Source organism: Oncorhynchus mykiss, chromosome 25 (assembly GCF_057628025.1).
Source record: "Oncorhynchus mykiss isolate SJ-2025 chromosome 25, ASM5762802v1, whole genome shotgun sequence".
NCBI classification, from domain to species: domain Eukaryota; kingdom Metazoa; phylum Chordata; class Actinopteri; order Salmoniformes; family Salmonidae; genus Oncorhynchus; species Oncorhynchus mykiss.
In genome coordinates, this window is record NC_143046.1 from 84,225,632 (window position 1) to 84,248,305 (window position 22,674).

General features: G+C 45.1%; 1 protein-coding gene across 1 annotated transcript in view; it reads left to right on the forward strand.

Moving 5' to 3' along the window:
* The first annotated feature begins 7,041 nt into the window (after window positions 1–7,041).
* Window positions 7,042–22,674, forward strand: part of LOC110504247 (forkhead box protein N3) — a 149,108-nt gene continuing 133,475 nt past the window's right edge. The window contains exons 1-2 of the mRNA XM_036962803.2: window positions 7,042–7,305; window positions 20,533–21,179. Of these exons, the coding sequence (XP_036818698.2) occupies window positions 20,559–21,179 (621 nt within the window). The 5' untranslated portion in view covers window positions 7,042–7,305; window positions 20,533–20,558. The remainder of the gene's footprint in view (window positions 7,306–20,532; window positions 21,180–22,674) is intronic.

Below are 22,674 nucleotides of genomic sequence, written 5' to 3' on the forward strand. Positions count from 1 at the left end.
AGGTATTTGTAGTTGTCCACATATTCAAAGCCAGAGCCGTCCAGGGTAGTGATGTTGGACAGGCGGGCAGGTGCGGGCAGCGATCGGTTGAAGAGCATGCATTTAGTTTTACTTGTATTTAAGAGCAATTGGAGGCCACGGAAGGAGAGTTGTATGGCATTAAAGCTCGCCTGGAGGGTTGTTAACACGGTGTCCAAAGAAGGGCCAGAAGTTTATAGGATGGTGTGGTCTGCGTAGAGGTGGATCAGAGACTCATCGTCAGCAAGAGAGACATCATTGATGTATACAGAGAAGAGAGTCGGTCCAAGAATTGAACCCTGTGGCACCCCCATAGAGACTGCCAGAGGCCCGGACCACAGACCCTCCGATTTGACACAGTGAACTCTATCAGAGAAGTAGTTGGTGAACCAGGCGAGGCAATCATTTGAGAAACCAAGGCTGTCGAGTCTGCCGATGAGGGTGTGGTGATTGACAGAGTCGGAAGCCTTGGCCAGGTCAATGAATACGGCTGCACAGTATTGTTTATTATCAATGGCGGTTAGGATATAGTTTAGGACCTTGAGCGTGGCTGAGGTGCACCCATGACCAGCTCTGAAACCAGATTGCATAGCGGAGAAGGTATGGTGGGATTCGAAAAGGTCGGTAATCTATTTGTTGACTTGGCTTTCGAAGACCTTAGAAAGGCAGGGGAGGATAGATATAGGTCTGTAGCAGTTTGGGTCAAGAGTGTCCCTCCCTTTGAAGAGGGGGATGACTGCAGCTGCTTTCCAATCTTTGGGAATCTCAGACGACATGAAAGAGAGGTTGAACAGGCTAGTAATAGGGGTGGCAACAATTTCGCCAGATCATTTTAGTAAGAAAGGGTCCAGATTGTCTAGCCCGGCTGATTTGTAGGGGTCCAGATTTTGCAGAACATCAGCTGACTGGATTTGGGAGAAGGAGAAATGGGGAAGGCTTGGGCGAGTTGCTGTGGGGGGAGCAGTGCTGTTAACCGGGGCAGGGGTAGCCAGGTGGAAAGCATGGCAATCCGTAGAAAAATGCTTATTGAAATTCTCAATTATAGTGGATTTATCGGTGGTGACAGTGTTTACTAACCTCAGTGCAGTGGGCAGCTGGGAGGAGGTGTTCTTATTCTCCATAGACTTTACAGTGTCCCAGAACTTTTTTGAGTTTGCGTTGCAGGAAGCAAATTTCTGCTTGAAAAAGCTAGCCTTGGTTTTTCTAACTGCCTGTGTATATTGGTTTCTAGCTTCCCTGAAAAGTTGCATATAACGGGGGCTGTTCGATGCAAATGCAGAATGCCATAGGATGTTTTTGTGTTGGTTAAGGGCAGTCAGGTCTCGAGAGAACCAATGGCTATATGTGTTCCTGGTTCTAAATTTCTTGAATGGGGCATGCTTATTTAAGATGATGAGTAAGGCATTTAAAAAAAATAACCAGGTATCCCCTACTGATGGGATGAGATCAATATCCTTCCAGGATACCCCGGCCAGGTGGATTAGAAAGGCCTGCTCGCTGAAGTGTTTCAGGGAGCATTTGACAGTGATGAGTGGAGGTCGTTTGACCGCTGACCCATTACGGATTCAGGCAATGAGGCAGTGATCGCTGAGATCTTGGTTGAAAACAGCAGAGGTGTATTTGGAGGGCAATTTGGTTAGGATGATATCTATGAGGGTGCCCGTGTTTACGGCTTTGGGGTGGTACCTGGTAGGTTCATTTATCATTTGTGTGAGATTGAGGGCATAAAGCTTAGATTTTAGGATGGCTGGGGTGTTAAGCATGTTCCAGTTTAAGTATCCTAGCAGCACGAGCTCTGAAGATAGATGGGGGGCAATCAGCTCACATATGGTGTCCAGAGCACAGCTGGAGGCAGAGGGTGGTCTATAGCAGGCGGCAACGGTGAGAGACTTGTTTTTAGAGAGGTGGATTTTTAAAAGTAGAAGTTCAAATTGTTTGGGTACAGACCTGGATAGTAGGACAGAACTCTGCAGGCTATCTTTGCAGTAGATTGCAACACCGCCCCCTTTGGCAGTTCTATCTTGTCTGAAAAGGTTGTAGTTTGGGATTAAAATTTCAGAATTTTTGGTGGTCTTCCTAAACCAGGATTCAGACACAGCTAGAACATCCGGGTTGGCAGAGTGTGCTAAAGCAGTGAATAGAACAAACTTAGGGAGGAGGCTTCTAATGTTAACATGCATGAAACCAAGGCTATTACGGTTACTGAAGTCGTCAAAATGGGGAATAGGAGTGGAGCTAGGCACTGCAGGGCCTGGATTCACCTCTACATCACCAGAGGAGGAGTAGGATAAGGGTACGGCTAAAAGCTATGAGAATTGGTCATCCAGAACGTCTGGAACAGAGAGTAAAAGGAGATTTCTGGGGGCGATAAAATAGCTTCAAGGTATAATGTGCAGACAAAGGTATGGTAGGATGTGAATACAGTGGAGGTAAACCTAGGTATTGAGTGATGATGAGAGAAATATTGTCTCTAGAAACATCATTGAAACCAGGTGATGTCATCGCATGTGTGGGTGGTGGAACTGAAAGGTTGGATAAGGTATAGTGAGCAGGGCTAGAGACTCTACAGTGAAATAAGCCAATAAACACTAACCAGAACAGCAATGGACAAGGCATGTTGACATTAACTTGTTATGGCTGCAATCCCGATATCGGGGTAAGTGTCATCAACAACCGCTGAATAGCATAGCGCTACATTGAATAATTATTACTACAAATATTTATATTCATGAAATCACAAGTGCAATATAGGACAACACAGTTTATCCCTTTGTTAATCCACCTGTTGTGTCAGATTTTGAAATTATGCTTTTCGGCGAAAGCAATCGAAGCGTTTGTGTAAGTTTATCGATCTCACTACAAAACATTACGTACATTTAGCATCAGGAAGCTTGGTCACGAAAATCAGAAAAGCAATCAAATTAATAGTTTACCTTTGATGATCTTCGGATGTTTTCACTCACGAGACTCCCAGTTACACAACAAATGTTCTGTTTGTTCCATAAAGATTATTTTTATATCCAAAATACCTCCGTTTGTTTGTCGCGTTATGTACAAAAATCCACCGGAAAGAGTGCTCACGACAACGCAGACGAAAATTCCAAATAGTTTCCATAATGTCCACAGAAACATGTCAAATTTTTTTTATAATCAATCCTCAGGTTGTTTTTAAAATATATAATCGATAATATATGAACCACAAATGTCTTTCACAGTAGGAGAGGGAAAAGCAATACCTATCCAAATTCTGTTGCGCGAGCAAAACTCATGTGACCACTTGACGCAATGTTATCGTTCTGGCTAATTTTTCTAAATAAAAACCTAAAACTATGTCTGAAGACTGTTGACATCTTGAGGAAGCGATAGGAAAAGGAATCTGGTTCATATCCCTTTAAATCCAGAAAAGGGAGGCTATGGAACATGGGGTTTTCAAAATAGAAGCCACTTACTGTTTCGCATGCAATATCAGTTCTGTTATACTCACAGACAATATTTTGACAGTTTTGGAAACTTTAGAGTGTTTTCTATCCAATACTACTAATAATATGCATATATTAGCAACTGAGACTGAGGAGGGGGATGTTTACAATGGGCACCTTTTCATCCAAGCTACTCAATACTGCCCCTGCAGCCATAAAAAGTTAAGCAGAGGCATGCTTAGCCGAGTGATCATAAGGGTCCAGTGAGTAGTGAGGTTGGTTGGGGTCACGGCGATTCAGACAGCTAGCCGGGTCATCGGTAGCAAGCTGGCAGAGGATGGAGGTCTGTTTTTAGCCACCTCGTGCGTTTCCGTCGGTAGATTAGTGGGGTTCCGTGTTGTGGGGTTCCGTGTTGTAGATCAATCCAATTGGCAAAATAGATATAGTTATAGTGACCCAAGAAAAATTGTCCGATAGACCTATTCAGATAGCAGCCGATAAGACAGCCAAACGATTAGCGGGCCGCAGATGGGCGTTCAGATAACGTTGCGACGGATGGGCCAGTTGGATAACTCCCTCGGGCAGATAACATCAGTAGTCCAGTCGTGAAGACCCGGTGGGGCTCCGCATTGGCAGTAAAACGGGTACGGATAGGTGATTGTAGCCCAGGAGTGGCTGATGGAACTCTTCAGCTGGCTAGCTCCAGAATAATTAATGTTCGTATTCCAATAGTCACACGAATAGCACATTGTACAAAACTGCCGATAGATTTTGAGCTAAAGGATAGCTGATGACCACAAACCGTGGTTAGCTGAATACTAACGTTAGCCAGTAAACTGAATAGCTTCTGGCTAGCTTCTGGTTAGCTTCTGGTTAGCTTCTGGCTAGCTTCTGGTTAGCTTCTGGCTAGCTTCTGGTTAGCTTCTGGCTAGCTTCTGGTTAGCTTCTATTGTGGATTTCAGATTTGAGGTAAATAATACTTTTTTTAAATTGGTGAGGCAGGTTGCAGGAGAGTGTTTTGAAGTTGAGTTTTTGGAAAAGAAAATATATAAAAGATTTGCGAAGAAAGGTGTAAAAATATATATATATATATATATATATATATATTTATATATATACGGGACACGACAAGACGAGGACAAAGGACGTCTGACTGCTATGACATCTTGGGATATAATGGGATATAAATAATATACAGTGCCTTTGGAAAGTATTCAGACCCCTTGACTTTTTCAACATTTTGTTACGTTACAGCCTTAGTCTAAAATTGATTAAATAAAGAAAATGTCCTCAGCAATCTACACACCATAGCCCATAGTGACAAAGTGAAAACAGGTTTTTAGAAATTGTTACTATTTTATTAAAAATAAAAAACATATACCTTATTTACATAAGTATTCAGACCCGTTGCTATGAGCCTTGAAATCAAGCTCAGGTGCATCCTGTCTCCATTGATCATCCTTGAGATGTTTGTAGAACTTCATTGGAGTTCCCCTGTGGTAAATTCAGTTGATTGGACATGAACTGGAAAGGCACATACCTGTCTATATAAGGTCCCACTGTTGACCGAGCAAGTCATAGCAAAAACAAAGTCATGAGGTCGAAGGAATTGTCCGAGCTCCGAGACAGGATTGTGTCGATGCACAGATCTGCAGCTTTGAAGGTCCCCAAGAACATAGTGGCTTCCATCCTTATTAAATGGAAGAAGTTTGGAACCAGTTTGGAACCTCTTTTCCTAGAGCTAGCCGCCCAGCCAAACTGAGCAATTTGGGGAGAAGAACCTTGCTCAGGGAGGTGAACAATAACCAAATGGTCACTCTGACAGAGCTCCAGATTTCCTCTGTTGAGATGGGACAACCTTCCATAATGATCTCTGCAGCACTCCACCAATCAGACCTTTATGGTAGAGTGGCTAGACGGAAGAACTCCTCGGTAAAAGGTACATGACAGCCCGCTTGGCGTTTGCCAAAAGGCACCCTCAGACCATGAGAAACAAGATTCTCTGGTCTGATGAAACCAAGATTGAACAATTTGGCCCGAACGCCAAGCATCACGTCTGGAGGAAACCTGGCACTATCCTTATGTTGAAGCATGGTGGTGGCAGCATCATGCTGTGGGGATGTTTGTCAGCGGCAGGGACTGGGAGACTAGTCATGATCGAGGCAAAGATGAACAGAGCAAAGTACAGAGAGATCCTTGATGAAAACCTGCTCCAGACCACTCAGGACCGCAGACTGGGGCGATTCACCTTCCAACAGAACAACGACCCTAAACACACAGCCAAGACAATAAAGGAGTGGCTTCAGGACAAGTCTCTGAATGTCCTTGAGTGGCTCAGCCAGAGACCGGGCTTGAACCCGATCTAACATCTCTGGAGAGACCAAAAATTGCTGTGCAGTGACGCTCCACATCCACACCTGACAGATCATGAGAGGATCTGCAGAGAAGAATGGGAGAAACTCCCCAAATACAGGTGTGCCAAGCTTATAGAGTAATACCCAAGGAGGCTGTAATCGCTGCCGAAGGTGTTCAACAACGTACTGAGTAAAAGAGAGAGAGAGAGAGAGAGAGAGAGAGAGAGAGAGAGAGAGAGAGAGAGAGAGAGAGAGAGATAATGTATTATAGTCTGCTCTCCTTTTAATGCTCTTTTTTTATGAGCTGAAGATTAGTGACATTTATAATTGTACTGTTGGAGGTGTGTTTGTGTTTGACTGAATACAATGAGTTGATGAGGAATGTTCTAATGACGTCCTGCCTTGTTTATTTTTTTATTTGTATTTAACCTTTATTTAACTAGGAAAGTCAGTTAAGAACAAAGTCTTATTTACAATGACGGTCTACCAAAAGGCAAAAGACCTCCTGCGGGGATGGGGGCTGGGAATAATTAATGAAAATATAGGACAAAACACACATGACAAGAGAGACACCACAACAATACATAAAGAGAGACCCAAGACAACATAGCAAGGCAGCAACACACGACAACACAACATGGTAGCAGAACAACATGACAGTAACGTGGTAGCAACACCACATGACAACCTTCAGTTCAGGAGGTTAAAAGCCAAATTGACCTTAAATCAGTTGGGCCTGTGCTGAACAGAAACAGTAAACCTATATAAGTGCATGGTGGGATGAATGGGGGAAATGTCAGTATTTATTTGCCTACTGTTACAAACTCTGCCTTAATTTAAGTCAGTTTTAGACTGATTGAAAGTGCTAACTATAATGACAGATGTATAGTTGGTTACATGAGGTGTTTTCTGTGGCAAAAAAAAAAAAACTACTGAAAGGTTCAATCTCCATTTGCAAAAAAGTAGTTAATTAAAATGATCCATGGCTTGACAGCGATATACTAACTCCAGTTACACGGTCTCCGCATCCACTTCTCTACAAAACAAATGTTGATGTCTTTGGACAGCTGCTATTTGGGCCCTGAAACACACCCTCGTTTATTATGTTTAACTCTTTACTTTTGGGCTCAACACCACCACCACGCTATGTGTGTGTGTATGTGTGTGTGTGTGTCAGCCGCCAGCTTTGGGCCGAGGTCATGTGCACTTCTCATTTGCTGACGAGAGAGTCCGTTTTACCCTCCTCTCTCACATTCGCTCTCTCTCTCTCTCACACACATTCTGCATCAGGGACGAGGAAGAGCTCAAATAACCGGAGTCCTGGAAATGCGCCGATGAGGACTATGATTTATGACCGCACTTGGTTCGCTTTCCCCGGGCTATCTCTCTATAAACCTCGGTGTTTAATTAGGGTTGAGGAATACAATGGAATATTTTAAAGGAATTAACGCAGGAGTGGTTGTTCCAAATACGTCTTCTATTTGTACCTCCTGATTCAAAGGCTAGATCGTCAGGTAAGGAGAGAAAACAGAGTTCGGAATCCTCGTCGGGAATATCTGACAATCGAGTAGATGAGTTAATCTTTAACTGATCAATAGGCTATAACATTATATCCATATCGCTTTACTTGTGATGGAAGCCTTGACATGTGACATACCAATCACAGTCGTAGGCTACATTTGACAAAATACCAAAAATCGAATATACTTTTATTTAAAAACGAATATGATTTTAGATGTACTATTTACAGTCTATTAATATATGGTAGGCTATGCTGTAAAGTGGTAATATGTATAGGTTAGGTTGCAGACATTAGCCTAGGCTAAAGCGTCGGCTACATAGTTTATCGTTTTCCCAAAGTTTTTATTAATCTTCTGTTATTTTGTAACGTTCCCATTCCTTTTCGGAACGGTGCTTTGAGCATCTGTTATTCATGCACGGGTGCGCAGTAGGCGATAGGCTCGGCTACCACGTTTGGCATTTTACTTTTAACTTAGGATATCTGGAGTCAAAGTTTACATTCATAGTTGAATGCATGCAGTAGCATAGTCCTGGTAAAATAGCCTTGCTTACACGAGATATGAATTGAATGGACTGGCAAAATATTTTATTCTGTAAGCTTGTCATGTTTGGCTACCGGTTGTCTTTTCCACAGTTTCCTACATACTGTATCTACAACCAGCAGCCTATTATACTCAAATACTGAACTAGCACGACGGAACGATGAAGCAGAGTCCTGTATTTAGATGGATAAAATACATACCTGTAATTGTTGTGAACTAAGCTATTACATCAATGATCAGGGGCCCTCCGAGTGGCGCGGCGGTGTAAGGCTAGAGCTGTCACTTCTTTTAATTTAACTGGGCAAGTCAGTTAATAAGGACAAATTGTTATTTACAATGACAGCCTAACCCGGGCCAATTGTGCGCTGCTTTATGGGACTCCGAATCACGGCCGGATGTGACGCGGCTTGGATTCAAACCAGACACTGCAGTGACACCTCTTGCTCCGAGATGCAGTGTCTTAGACCACTGCGCGACTCAGGAGCTCACTACAATCCCTGGTTTGATTCCAGGCTGTATCACAACAAGCCGAGTCTCATAGGGTGGTGCACAATTGGCCCAGTGTCATCCAGGTTAGGGTTTGGCTGGGGTAGACTGTCATTGTAAATAACAAGTTGTTCTTAACTGACTTGCCAGGTGGCAAATATATTTCAACTCTATATCTGACATGATACAGGGGCCTTCTTTTTTTTTAAAAGCCCATAACCATGTGTGTGAGGCTTATACTTTTGTTTCAAAGTACATTTGTTTAAGACTACCATGAAACATTCTGTGTCTGTGATTTAGCCCACTACAGTAAAAGGGCAGGCGACAACACAAAGCTCTAGCTGCCCAAAGGTCTTGAGTTCAAATCTCATCATGGACAATTTTAGCTAATTAGTCACTTTTCAACTGCTTACTACTTTTGCTACTTCTGCAATTACTTAGCATGTTAGCTAACCCTAACCCTTTTTGCTAATCTTTCCCCTAACCCTTTAACCTAACTTTTAAACTTAACCCTAACCCCTAGCCTCACTCACAATAGTTTGCTAGCTAACATTAGCCACCTAGCTCGAATTCGTTACATATCATATGTTTAGCAAAATCGTACCATATTGTACGTTTTGCAAATTCATAACATTGTGTACTTTTTGCAAATTCATAACATATAATTATATTTATTGAGCTATTTTGGGAATGTTCCACTCCACTTGCAATAGGCTACAGCTCCAATCTGTGAGAATGCCACTTGAAGAAGGCCATTGAAATTGTAGTGTATGCCTAGCCTATCTGTTTATCACATTCTCCTCCAGAAAAGAGTCAACATTTCCTCTTAAACGAATAACTAGTTCAACACAGCAAGTGCATGTTGTGGTGGTGTTCATCATTCTTTAAGAAAATGTACAGTGATGTCCTCCTGAGTGGCGCTGCGGTCTAAGGCGCTTGGGGCGTCACTACAGCCTCGGGTTTCGATCCCAGGCTGTGTTACAGCCGGCTGTGACCGGGAGACCCATGAGGGTGTGCGCAGTTGTCCGTGTTATAGGGGAGGGTTTGGCCGGCCAGGAATTCCTCGTCCCATCACACTCTAGTGACCCCTTGTGGCAGGCCAGGCACCTGCGAGCTGATCTCATTGCCAGCTGGATGGTGTTTCCTCCGACACATTGGTGTGGCAGGCTTCTGGGTTAAGCAAACAGTGTGTCAAGAAGCAGTGCAACTTGACAGGGTCATGTTTCGGGGGATGCCTCTCAACCTTCGTCGAGTCCATACAGGAGTTGCAGCTATGGGACAAGACTGTTACTACCAATTGGGGTGAAAAAAGTGTCAACGTAAACGAAATGTCAAGGGGAAGCGGTATGGGTTTCAACCATAGCCCAGCCGGAACACCCTTGAGTACTTCTCTCATATACTTTTGGGAAGAAACCTGCTTGCGCCCATTTTTAATTAAAGGGAGCACAGGGTCCAATCTGGATGTTGCGTGTTTACCATGGCGTGTTCACCATCGCGTGTTTACCATGTGACGTGTTTACCATGGCGTGTTTACCATGTGACGTGTTTACCATGGCGTGTTTACCATGGCGTGTTTACCATGGCGTGTTTACCATGGCGTGTTTACCATGTGACGTGTTTACCATGGCGTGTTTACGATGGCGTGTTTACCATGTGACGTGTTTACCATGTGACGTGTTCACCATGGCGTGTTTACCATGGCGTGTTTACCATGTGACGTGTTTACCATGGCGTGTTTACCATGTGACGTGTTTACCATGTGACGTGTTTACCATGGCGTGTTTACCTTGGCTTGTTTACCTTGGCGTGTTTACCATGGTGTGTTTACGATGGCGTGTTTACCATGGCGTGTTTACCATGTGACGTGTTTACCATGGCGTGTTTACCATGGCGTGTTTACCATGGCGTGTAAAACTGTAAAACCGGTTGCATCCACCTCCACTGGAGCATCGGTAGTCTGATAACGGGGGAGTGAGGGGGTTTTTCAGAGACTGCTTTGGTAAAACAAATCCCCTGATAATGGTGGATTAAACCATATAAACATGATTGTTACCTCAATTAGATACGCAGGGGTGAGAAAGAGACTGAGAGAGAGAGAGAGAGAGACAGGGAGAGAGAGAGAGAGTGAGCGAGACAGAGACAGGGAGAAACAGAGAGATTGAGGAAGGTAGAGAAGGAGTGAAAGAGAGAGATTGAGGGAGGGAGAGAGAGAGAGAGGAGAGGGATAGATAAGAAATAAGTAGACAACAGCCTGGTTATCTGATGGTTAGGGCTACAACGACCTGGTTATCTGATGGTTAGGGCTACAACGGCCTGGTTATCTGATGGTTAGGGCTACAACGACCTGGTTATTTGAAGGTTAGGGCTTCAACGACCTGGTTATCTGATGGTTAGGGCTACAACAACCTGGTTATCTGATGGTTAGGGCTACAACGACCTGGTTATCTGATGGTTAGGGCTACAACGGCCTGGTTATATGAAGGTTAGGGCTACAACGAACTGGTTATTTGAAGGTTAGGGCCACAACAAACTGGTTATATGAAGGTTAGGGCTACAACGAACTGGTTATTTGAAGGTTAGGGCCACAACAAACTGGTTGTTTGAAGGTTAGGGCTACAACGACCTGGTTATCTGAAGGTTAGGGCTACAACGGCCTGGTTATCTGAAGGTTAGGGCTACAACGGCCTGGTTATATGAAGGTTATGGCTACAACGACCTGGTTATATGAAGGTTAGGGCTACAACGGCCTGGTTATCTGATGGTTAGGGCTACAACGACCTGGTTATCTGATGGTTAGGGCTACAACGGCCTGGTTATCTGATGGTTAGGGCTACAACGGCCTGGTTATCTGATGGTTAGGGCTACAACGGCCTGGTTATATGATGGTTAGGGCTACAACGACCTGGTTATCTGATGGTTAGGGCTACAACGGCCTGGTTATATGAAGGTTAGGGCTACAACGACCTGGTTATATGATGGTTAGGGCCACAACGACCTGGTTATCTGATGGTTAGGGCTACAACGGCCTGGTTATATGAAGGTTAGGGCTACAACGACCTGGTTATCTGATGGTTAGGGCTACAACGAGCTGGTTATCTGATGGTTAGGGCTACAACGGCCTGGTTATATGAAGGTTAGAGCTACAACGACCTGGTTATATCATCAAGTCAGATGGCTTATTCATCACAAAACCATTTGATATTGCCAATTATTTTAATGATTATTTCATTGGTAAAGTGGGCAAACTTAGGCAGGGAATGTCAACAACAAACAGTAAGCCATCATATTCATGCATTAAAAAAACAAATATCAATATATCAATATATAAAAGAAAAGTATTGTAAGTTAGAAGTTAGTGTGGGAGAGGTGGAAAAGTGTTATGCACGTGAGTGAGGACCCAAAAGTGGTTTAACAAAAACAGAGTCCTTTAATGTCAAAACACAGGGAAGACATAGATCCTCTTCAGATGTATATAATGGCAAAATAGACAACCCGCAGAGAGGGCGACAAATGAATCATAAAGTCCTTCTGATATTTACAGAAGAGTCCCCCTTCTTAGCAGCAGAGGAGAATAGCTGGGTTAGCGGCGACAGACTGCTGGTCTCTCTGGGTAGGCGCGGGTCGTAGAGGACAGAGGTACCTGATCACACGTAGCATCAGATGAACAGGCAGATTCCGACAGGACGGGACAAGGGTGAAGCAAACAAGACGATAGTTTGGTTCTGGCATGAGAAACTCAAACGAGAATCTGACAAAGACAGAAGCAGGAACAGAGAGAGAAATAGAGACCTAATCAGAGGGAAAAAAGGAACAGGTGGGAAAAGGGTGAACGAGGTAGTTAGAGAAGTTGAGGAACAGCTGGGGGAAGGAGAGGAAGAGAAGGTAACCTAATACGACCAGCAGAGGGAGACGGAGTGAAGAGAAAGAACAGGAACAAGACATAATATGACAATACATGACAGTACCCCCCCACTCGAGGAGGAAACCTGGCGGCAACGGAGGAAATCATCGATCAGCGAATGGTCCAGCACGTCCCGAGAGGGAATCCAACTCCTTTCCTCAGGACCGTACCCCTCCCAATCCACTAGGTACTGATGACCACGGCCCCGAGGACGCATGTCCAAAATCTTACGGACCCTGTAGATAGGTGCGCCCTCGACAAGGATGGGGGGGGGAAGACGAGCGGGGGCGCGAAGAACGGGCTTAACACAGGAGACATGGAAGACCGGGTGGACGCGACGAAGATATCACGGAAGAAGAAGTCGCACTGCGACAGGATTAATGATCTGAGAAATACGGAACGGACCAATGAACCGCGGGGTCAACTTGCGAGAAGCTGTCTTAAGGGGAAGGTTCTGAGTGGAGAGCCAAACTCTCTGACCGCGACAATATCTAGGACTCTTAGTTCTACGCTTATTAGCGGCTCTCACAGTCTGCGCCCTATAACGGCAAAGTGCAGACCTAACCCTCTTCCAGGTGCGCTCGCAACGTTGGACAAAAGCCTGAGCGGAGGGGACGCTGGACTCGGCGAACTGAGACAAGAACAGCGGAGGCTGGTACCCGAGGCTACTCTGAAAAGGAGATAGCCCGGTCGCAGACGAAGGAAGCGAGTTGTGGGCGTATTCTGCCCAGGGGAGCTGTTCTGACCAAGACGCAGGGTTACGAAAAGAAAGACTGCGTAAGATGCGACCAATAGTCTGATTGGCCCGTTCTGCTTGACCGTTAGACTGGGGGTGAAAGCCGGAAGAGAGACTGACGGAAGCCCCAATCAAACGGGCAAAACTCCCTCCAAAATTGAGACGTGATTTGCGGACCCCTGTCCGAAACGACGTCTGACGGAAGGCCATGAATTCTGAAAACATTCTCGATGATGATTTTTGCAGTTTTTTTATCAGAAGGGAGCTTAGCGAGGGGAATAAAATGAGCCGCCTTAGAGAACCTATCGACAACCGTAAGAATAACAGTCTTCCCCGCTGACGAAGGCAGTCCGGTGATAAAATCTAAGACGATGTGAGACCACGGTCGAGAGGGAATGGGAAGCGGTCTGAGACGGCCGGCAGGAGGGGAGTTACCGGACTTAGTCTGCGCGCAGACCGAACAAGCAGCCACGAAACGACGCGTGTCATGCTCCCGAGTGGGCCACCAAAAACACTGGCGAATGGAAGCAAGCGTACCTCGAACGCCGGGGTGGCCGGCTAACTTGGCAGAGTGAGCCCACTGAAGAACGGCCAGACGAGTAGGAACGGGAACGAAAAGAAGGTTCCTAGGACAAGCGCGCGGCGACGGAGTGTGAGTGAGTGCTTGCTTTACCTGCCTCTCAATTCCCCAGACAGTCAACCCGACAACACGCCCCTCAGGGAGAATCCCCTCGGGGTCAGTGGAGGCTACTGAAGAACTGAAGAGACGAGATAAAGCATCAGGCTTGGTGTTCTTAGAGCCCGGACGATAAGAAATTACGAACTCGAAACGAGCGAAAAACAGCGCCCAACGAGCCTGACGTGCATTAAGTCGTTTGGCAGAACGGATGTACTCAAGGTTCCTATGGTCAGTCCAAACGACAAAAGGAACGGTCGCCCCCTCCAACCACTGTCGCCATTCGCCTAGGGCTAAGCGGATGGCGAGCAGTTCGCGGTTTCCCACATCATAGTTACGTTCCGACGGCGACAGGCGATGAGAAAAATACGCGCAAGGGTGGACCTTGTCGTCAGAGAGGGAGCGCTGAGAAAGAATGGCTCCCACGCCCACCTCTGACGCGTCAACCTCGACAACGAACTGTCTAGAGACGTCAGGTGTAACAAGGATAGGTGCGGATGTAAAACGATTCTTGAGGAGATCAAAAGCTCCCTGGGCGGAAACGGACCACTTAAAGCACGTCTTGACAGAAGTAAGGGCTGTGAGAGGAGCTGCCACCTGACCGAAATTACGGATGAAACGACGATAGAAATTCGCGAAGCCGAGAAAGCGCTGCAGCTCGACGCGTGATTTAGGAACGGGCCAATCAATGACAGCTTGGACCTTAGCGGGATCCATCTTAATGCCTTCAGCGGAAATAACAGAACCGAGAAATGTGACGGAGGAGGCATGAAAAGTGCACTTCTCAGCCTTCACAAAAAGACAATTCTCTAAAAGGCGCTGGAGGACACGTCGAACGTGCTGAACATGAATCTGGAGTGACGGTGAAAAAATCAGGATATCGTCAAGGTAAACGAAAACAAAGATGTTCAGCATGTCTCTCAGGACGTCATTGACTAATGCCTGAAAGACAGCTGGAGCGTTAGCGAGGCCGAAAGGAAGAACCCGGTATTCAAATTGCCCTAACGGAGTGTTAAACGCCGTTTTCCACTCGTCCCCCTCCCTGATGCGCACGAGATGGTAAGCGTTACGAAGGTCCAACTTAGTGAAAAACCTGGCTCCCTGCAGGATCTCGAAGGCTGAAGACATAAGAGGAAGCGGATAACGATTCTTCACTGTTATGTCATTCAGCCCTCGATAATCTATGCAGGGGCGCAGGGACCCGTCCTTCAGGAACAAGACATAATATGACAATACATGACAAAAAGTTATTGTTGTCGATCAATAATTACAAACCTCCTGGCATTGACAACAGATGGAAAGCTACTGAGGATGGTAGCTGACTCTATAGCCACTCATATCTATCATATATTTAATCTGAGTTTAGAGTAAAGGGTTTTTCCTCAGCCTGGAGGGAATCCAAAGTCTTTCCGCTACCCAAGAATGGTAAAGCGGCCCTTACTGGTTCTAACAACCGACCTATCAGCTTGCTGCCAGCGCTTAGCACTGTTGTAAAATGCTACTGTATTTCTCTGTAAACAAATAAATAACGTACTTTATTTATTTAGTATTGTAGGGTTAGGTTTAGGGTTACTCTTCCTAGGCTCCATTAACAGAAAACAAAACACAACAAATGAAATACATAACACTACATAAAACAATACATAATACAATACATAATACAATGCCAAATACAATACAGAATATATTAAAACGTCTGTGTCTCTTCACAGTCCCCGTCATACCATAAGGTGGTCTTTTACCATTTAACAAAAATGAATCTGATTATGTTGCTAGTTTGAGTTACCTGGGGTGGCAGAGAGTTCCATTTAGTCATGGCTCTATTTCATTCTTTAGAGTGTAAGATGTTGGAGGGCGTGTTAAGCTGACGCACATAAGTGTTTTAAGATGCTCATACTATGGATCATTTAGCTATTTTATTTAGAATGTATTTTTGCCTTTACTACAAAAGCCCATAGAAATGCATTGAATAACATATACACAATGGCAAAAACAGACATTCAAAAAATATAAGAAACATGGTTTTGAAGTGTCTGTCCTAAATCTAGGAGATATACTATATATATCCCAAGGTTTTTTTTTTTACATCTTATTTTCTTTACAAATATTTAACCCCTTTTTTGGGGTAGGCGCAAAACTAACTTCATTCTTCCATTCATTTTTTAAAACCTGTACGTACCACTTACCTTCAGGCAAGTCCCGTGAAACTAGTTGGGGTCATAGAGTAAAATGGAACAACATCATATTCGTGGGAATCTCCCCTTTTCACAGTGGTGTCCCATTAGTTTTGTAGGTCAAACCGACGTTTACGTGAGAAGACTGACTTTAAGGATTTCTCAGGGTCTAGCTCTGCCATCTTTCAATGCAGATGTGAAAATGCAACACTGGTGAATGAATCCAATGCAAACAAAATTATCTCTAGTTTAGACTGATTGATTTGGATGGGGATGGTTTTGTTATGTAACTTAGATTGACGCACCGATGCATCAGGGTGTTAATACTGTGCATTTGAAAAAATAAAGGAGAGCCGCACACTGTAGGAGCTCAGATGCAATAATTGAATAACCATCGTTTGAACAGAAAATCTGTCTTTATTTTTCATTTTATTTATCTGGGCAAGTCAGTTAAGATCAAATTCCTATTTTCAATGACAGCCTAGGAACAGTGCCTGTTCAGGGGCAGAATGACAGATTTGTACCTTGTCAGCTCAGGGATTTGAACTTGCAACTTTCCGGTTACTAGTCCAACGCTCTAACCACTAGGCTACCCGGCCGCCCTTTTATCATGGGGTATGGTGACAAACAGTGCAGGTCACTAGTTTATATCGTGTCAAAGGACACAGCGGTCTGTAATCATGGCCCGGGTGTGGCCTGATATCATTGGTTAATTCTCAGATATAAGAAGAACTTACAAAAACATGAATGGATAGCATACGATACTAGATACAATTTGGCTACATAAGCCTACAAACATTTATAATGAAAGGCAAAATCACAATAATCACAAGAATGGCTTCAGATCAAAGTCTACGTTGAGACCGAAGGGAGCAAGGGTTTTTAAATTAAAGATCCAGACAGCCTCTCATTTTAACAATAAATTGTCAATAAATTGTCCCACTCCTAGGCAGGGTGACTTGTTCGTTGCCGATATAACGTAGGGACGAAATCGAGTGGTTTGCTTCCAAAAAGTGGGCTGTAACTGGGTCAGTCGAGTTTTTGCACCTAACGGTGCCACGATGCGATTCGTACTTTTCATTTCCGTTTTGTTTTATCCACATCATTTTTACCACAAGGACAAGTTATAAGATAAATAACTGCCTTAGTGGATCACATGATAACACCTTTGATTGGGATCTGTTTCCCTGTTTGAGGGTGTTTGAAGGATCTACATTTATAAGTGCCATTGCATTGAGCACAGCCGTTACACTTGTAGTTTCCATCCAGTAGGGGCGCAAATAGACGTTGTGCAGGGATATCTTGGGGTGGCAAATCAGAGTTATTAAATTACTGCATCTGAGCTCCAAGAGTGTGTGGCTCTCCTTAGCCAGCACCTCGCCTAAATAGGTGTGCGCTTGTTTCACCTCTAGATTAATACTGAGTGTTCGAACTGTATTCCAACTGCTTGAACAGACAGTTCAGTACCTTTAAACAATCATTGCCTCAATCATTACCTCTCACAAAGACCAATAGTGATGCAGTAAATTGACATGCACCCTCTGTGTACATCTAACTGCAATATGGCCCCTCTGTTCTGTGTACATCTAACTGCAGTACAGCTCCTCTAGTCTGTGTACATCTAACTACAATATGGCTCCTCTGTTCTGTGTACATCTAACTGCAGTACAGCTCCTCTAGTCTGTGTACATCTAACTACAATATGGCTCCTCTGTTCTGTGTACATCTAACTACAATATGGCTCCTCTGTTCTGTGTACATCTAACTACAATATGGCTCCTCTAGTCTGTGTACATCTAACTACAATATGGCTCCTCTGTTCTGTGTACATCTAACTGCAATATGGCTCCTCTAGTCTGTGTACATCTAACTGCAATATGGCCCCTCTGTTCTGTGTACATCTAACTGCAGTACAGCTCCTCTAGTCTGTGTACATCTAACTACAATATGGCTCCTCTAGTCTGTGTACATCTAACTGCAATATGGCCCCTCTGTTCTGTGTACATCTAACTGCAGTACAGCTCCTCTAGTCTGTGTACATCTAACTGCAATATGGCCCCTCTGTTCTGTGTACATCTAACTGCAATATGGCCCCTCTGTTCTGTGTACATCTAACTACAATATGGCTCCTCTGTTCTGTGTACATCTAACTGCAATATGGCTCCTCTGTTCTGTGTACATCTAACTACAATATGGCTCCTCTGTTCTGTGTACATCTAACTACAATATGGCTCCTCTGTTCTGTGTACATCTAACTACAATATGGCTCCTCTGTTCTGTGTACATCTAACTACAATATGGCCCCTCTGTTCTGTGTACATCTAACTGCAGTACAGCTCCTCTGTTCTGTGTACATCTAACTGCAATATGGCTCCTCTAGTCTGTGTACATCTAACTACAATATGGCTCCTCTGTTCTGTGTACATCTAACTGCAATATGGCTCCTCTGTTCTGTGTACATCTAACTGCAATATGGCCCCTCTGTTCTGTGTACATCTAACTGCAGTACAGCACCTCTAGTCTGTGTACATCTAACTACAATATGGCTCCTCTGTTCTGTGTACATCTAACTGCAGTACAGCACCTCTAGTCTGTGTACATCTAACTGCAATATGGCCCCTCTGTTCTGTGTACATCTAACTGCAATACGGCTCCTCTAGTCTGTGTACATCTAACTGCAATATGGCCCCTCTGTTCTGTGTACATCTAACTGCAATATGGCCCCTCTGTTCTGTGTACATCTAACTACAATATGGCCCCTCTGTTCTGTGTACATCTAACTACAATATGGCTCCTCTGTTCTGTGTACATCTAACTACAATATGGCTCCTCTGTTCTGTGTACATCTAACTGCAGTACAGCTCCTCTAGTCTGTGTACATCTAACTACAATATGGCTCCTCTGTTCTGTGTACATCTAACTGCAGTACAGCACCTCTAGTCTGTGTACATCTAACTACAATATGGCCCCTCTGTTCTGTGTACATCTAACTGCAATATGGCCCCTCTGTTCTGTGTACATCTAACTACAATATGGCTCCTCTGTTCTGTGTACATCTAACTGCAGTACAGCTCCTCTAGTCTGTGTACATCTAACTGCAATATGGCCCCTCTGTTCTGTGTACATCTAACTACAATATGGCTCCTCTGTTCTGTGTACATCTAACTGCAGTACAGCTCCTCTAGTCTGTGTACATCTAACTGCAATATGGCCCCTCTGTTCTGTGTACATCTAACTGCAGTACAGCTCCTCTAGTCTGTGTACATCTAACTACAATATGGCTCCTCTGTTCTGTGTACATCTAACTGCAATACGGCTCCTCTAGTCTGTGTACATCTAACTACAATATGGCTCCTCTGTTCTGTGTACATCTAACTACAATATGGCTCCTCTGTTCTGTGTACATCTAACTACAATATGGCTCCTCTGTTCTGTGTACATCTAACTACAATATGGCTCCTCTGTTCTGTGTACATCTAACTACAATATGGCTCCTCTGTTCTGTGTACATCTAACTACAATATGGCTCCTCTGTTCTGTGTACATCTAACTACAATATGGCTCCTCTGTTCTGTGTACATCTAACTACAATATGGCTCCTCTGTTCTGTGTACATCTAACTACAATATGGCTCCTCTGTTCTGTGTACATCTAACTACAATATGGCTCCTCTGTTCTGTGTACATCTAACTACAATATGGCTCCTCTGTTCTGTGTACATCTAACTACAATATGGCTCCTCTGTTCTGTGTACATCTAACTACAATATGGCTCCTCTGTTCTGTGTACATCTAACTGCAATACGGCTCCTCTGTTCTGTGTACATCTAACTACAATATGGCTCCTCTGTTCTGTGTACATCTAACTGCAATACGGCTCCTCTGTTCTGTGTACATCTAACTACAATATGGCTCCTCTGTTCTGTGTACATCTAACTACAATACGGCTCCTCTGTTCTAGACCGACTACAATTTTCCTTTGTCCTTCTTTGCCTCACATGACCACACAACTGGGCAGGAGTCCAGGTGTGACAAAACTAGGGCCTGTAGGACCTGCCTGGTTGATTTAGATGTCAAGAAAGCAGAGCAACACCTAATCATGGGAGAGACCTCTTCCCATTTTAGAAACCATTGAGTCAATACAGTATGTTTTGACCATGACAGCTTGCTATCTAGGGTTACACCCAGCAATTTAGTCTCCTCATCTTGCTCAGTCGCCACATTATTCAGTAATAGATCTAGATGAGGTTTAGGGTTGAGTGAGTGATTTGTCCCAAAAACAATGCTTTTATCTTTTGAGTGGGAGTGTGTGTGTGTGTGTGTGTGTGTGTGTGTGTGTGTGTGTGTGTGTGTGTGTGTGTGTGTGTGTGTGTGTGTGTGTGTGTGTGTGTGTGTGTGTGTGTGTGTGTGTGTGTAATTTGGAGTATTCAGAATAGTCCGTTTGCATGAGGTGTGTGTGTGTGTAACGTTATGTCCTCCAGTTGTCATGATGGAATCGCAAGGACAATGTTTATAACAATAGTAACACAATGTATTATAATAACATATTATAATACATTTCAAGGCCCACCCGCTCTCTCTCCCTCCCTCCCACCCTCTTTCTCCTGACTGTCCAACACTAACATCTTAATCTCTATCTTTATCTCTCTATCTGTCTCCATTGACTAACTGTCTAACACTAATCCCCCTCTCTATCTGACTTCCAGGAGTCTAGGTGGTGGTGGTGGTGTCCATGGGACCCGTCATGCCTCCCAGTAAGAAGCCTGAGGCGTCTGGCATCAGCGTGGCCAGCGCCAGCCTCTCCCACCTCTACCAGGCCAGCTCGCTGCAGGAGGCAGAGGAACTCGACCTGGCCTTCCCCGCCCCCTTGGCCCTCCCCTTGGCACCCCTCACCGACGGAGCCGCCAAGCCTGAGAAAGGCACCTCCACCCCAGGTATGGAGGACGAGGAGTTGACCAACCTCAACTGGCTCCATGAGAGCAAGAACCTGCTCAACAGCTTTGGAGACCCTGTCCTGCGCAGCGTCAGCCCCGTGGGTGGCGAAGGGGGTGTGGTTGGTAACCGCGGCGACGGGGACCACGACAACATGCCGCCATCGCCGATAGCGGGCGGGGACCTGCCGTACGACGCCGATCGGAACCCAAACTGTAAGCCTCCCTATTCCTTCAGCTGCCTGATCTTCATGGCCATTGAGGACGCTCCGTCAAAGAGGCTGCCGGTGAAGGAGATATACACCTGGATCCTAGAACACTTCTCCTACTTTGCCAATGCTCCCACAGGCTGGAAGAACTCTGTCAGGCACAACCTGTCCCTCAATAAGTGCTTCAAGAAGGTTGACAAGGACAGGAGCCAGGTAAGAAGGAGGAGGAGAAGTAGGAGGAACACATTCTCATGATTTACACACAGACAAACACTTGCCACAGTAAAGTACAGAAAGGGCTCTATTTTCAGATGGCGTTAAGGCAACGCTAGTGTCAAACGCCCTAATGCCAGGTTCAGCAATTTACCTGTCTTATATCAGCTCGCTTGCGCGCAGATGGGAAGGGTGGAAATATTTGAGATGTGTCCTTAAAAACATGGTTCCAAAGTGCTAATTTCAGGCAACGCTCATAAGGATATTTAAGACCAACCAAAAGCTGGTTTTAGCAGTAATGCAGTAGGTTATGTCATGGAATTTGACAGCAGAAACACAGCCTAACCAGCTGTGACACACACTGCCCAAATGCGCATGAAACAAGAATAGCATAGTGTGCTTTTGGTGCATGTATACTTCGTATTTAGAAACATTAAAAACTGGCACCTTCAGGGTGATTATCATCTGGGCATGGCACCTTCAGGGTGATTATCATCTGGGCATGGCACCTTCAGGGTGATTATCATCTGGGCATGGCACCTTCAGGGTGATTATCAACTGGGCATGGCACCTTCAGGGTGATTATCAACTGGGCACGGCACCTTCAGGGTGATTATCATCTGGGCATGGCACCTTCAGGGTGATTATCATCTGGGCATGGCACCTTCAGGGTGATTATCAACTGGGCATGGCACCTTCAGGGTGATTATCAACTGGGCACGGCACCTTCAGGGTGATTATCAACTGGGCATGGCACCTTCAGGGTGATTATCAACTGGGCACGGCACCTTCAGGGTGATTATCAACTGGGCATGGCACCTTCAGGGTGATTATCATCTGGGCATGGCACCTTCAGGGTGATTATCAACTGGGCACGGCACCTTCAGGGTGATTATCAACTGGGCATGGCACCTTCAGGGTGATTATCAACTGGGCACGGCACCTTCAGGGTGATTATCAACTGGGCATGGCACCTTCAGGGTGATTATCATCTGGGCATGGCACCTTCGGGGTGATTATCATCTGGGCATGGCACCTTCAGGGTGATTATCAACTGGGCATGGCACCTTCAGGGTGATTATCAACTGGGCATGGCACCTTCAGGGTGATTATCAACTGGGCACGGCACCTTCAGGGTGATTATCAACTGGGCATGGCACCTTCGGGGTGATTATCATCTGGGCATGGCACCTTCGGGGTGATTATCAACTGGGCATGGCACCTTCAGGGTGATTATCAACTGGGCATGGCACCTTCGGGGTGATTATCATCTGGGCATGGCACCTTCAGGGCGATTATCAACTGGGCACGGCACCTTCAGGGTGATTATCAACTGGGCACGGCACCTTCAGGGTGACTATCAACTGGGCATGGCACCTTCAGGGTGATTATCAACTGGGCATGGCACCTTCAGGGTGATTATCAACTGGGCATGGCACCTTCAGGGCGATTATCAACTGGGCACGGCACCTTCAGGGTGATTATCATCTGGGCA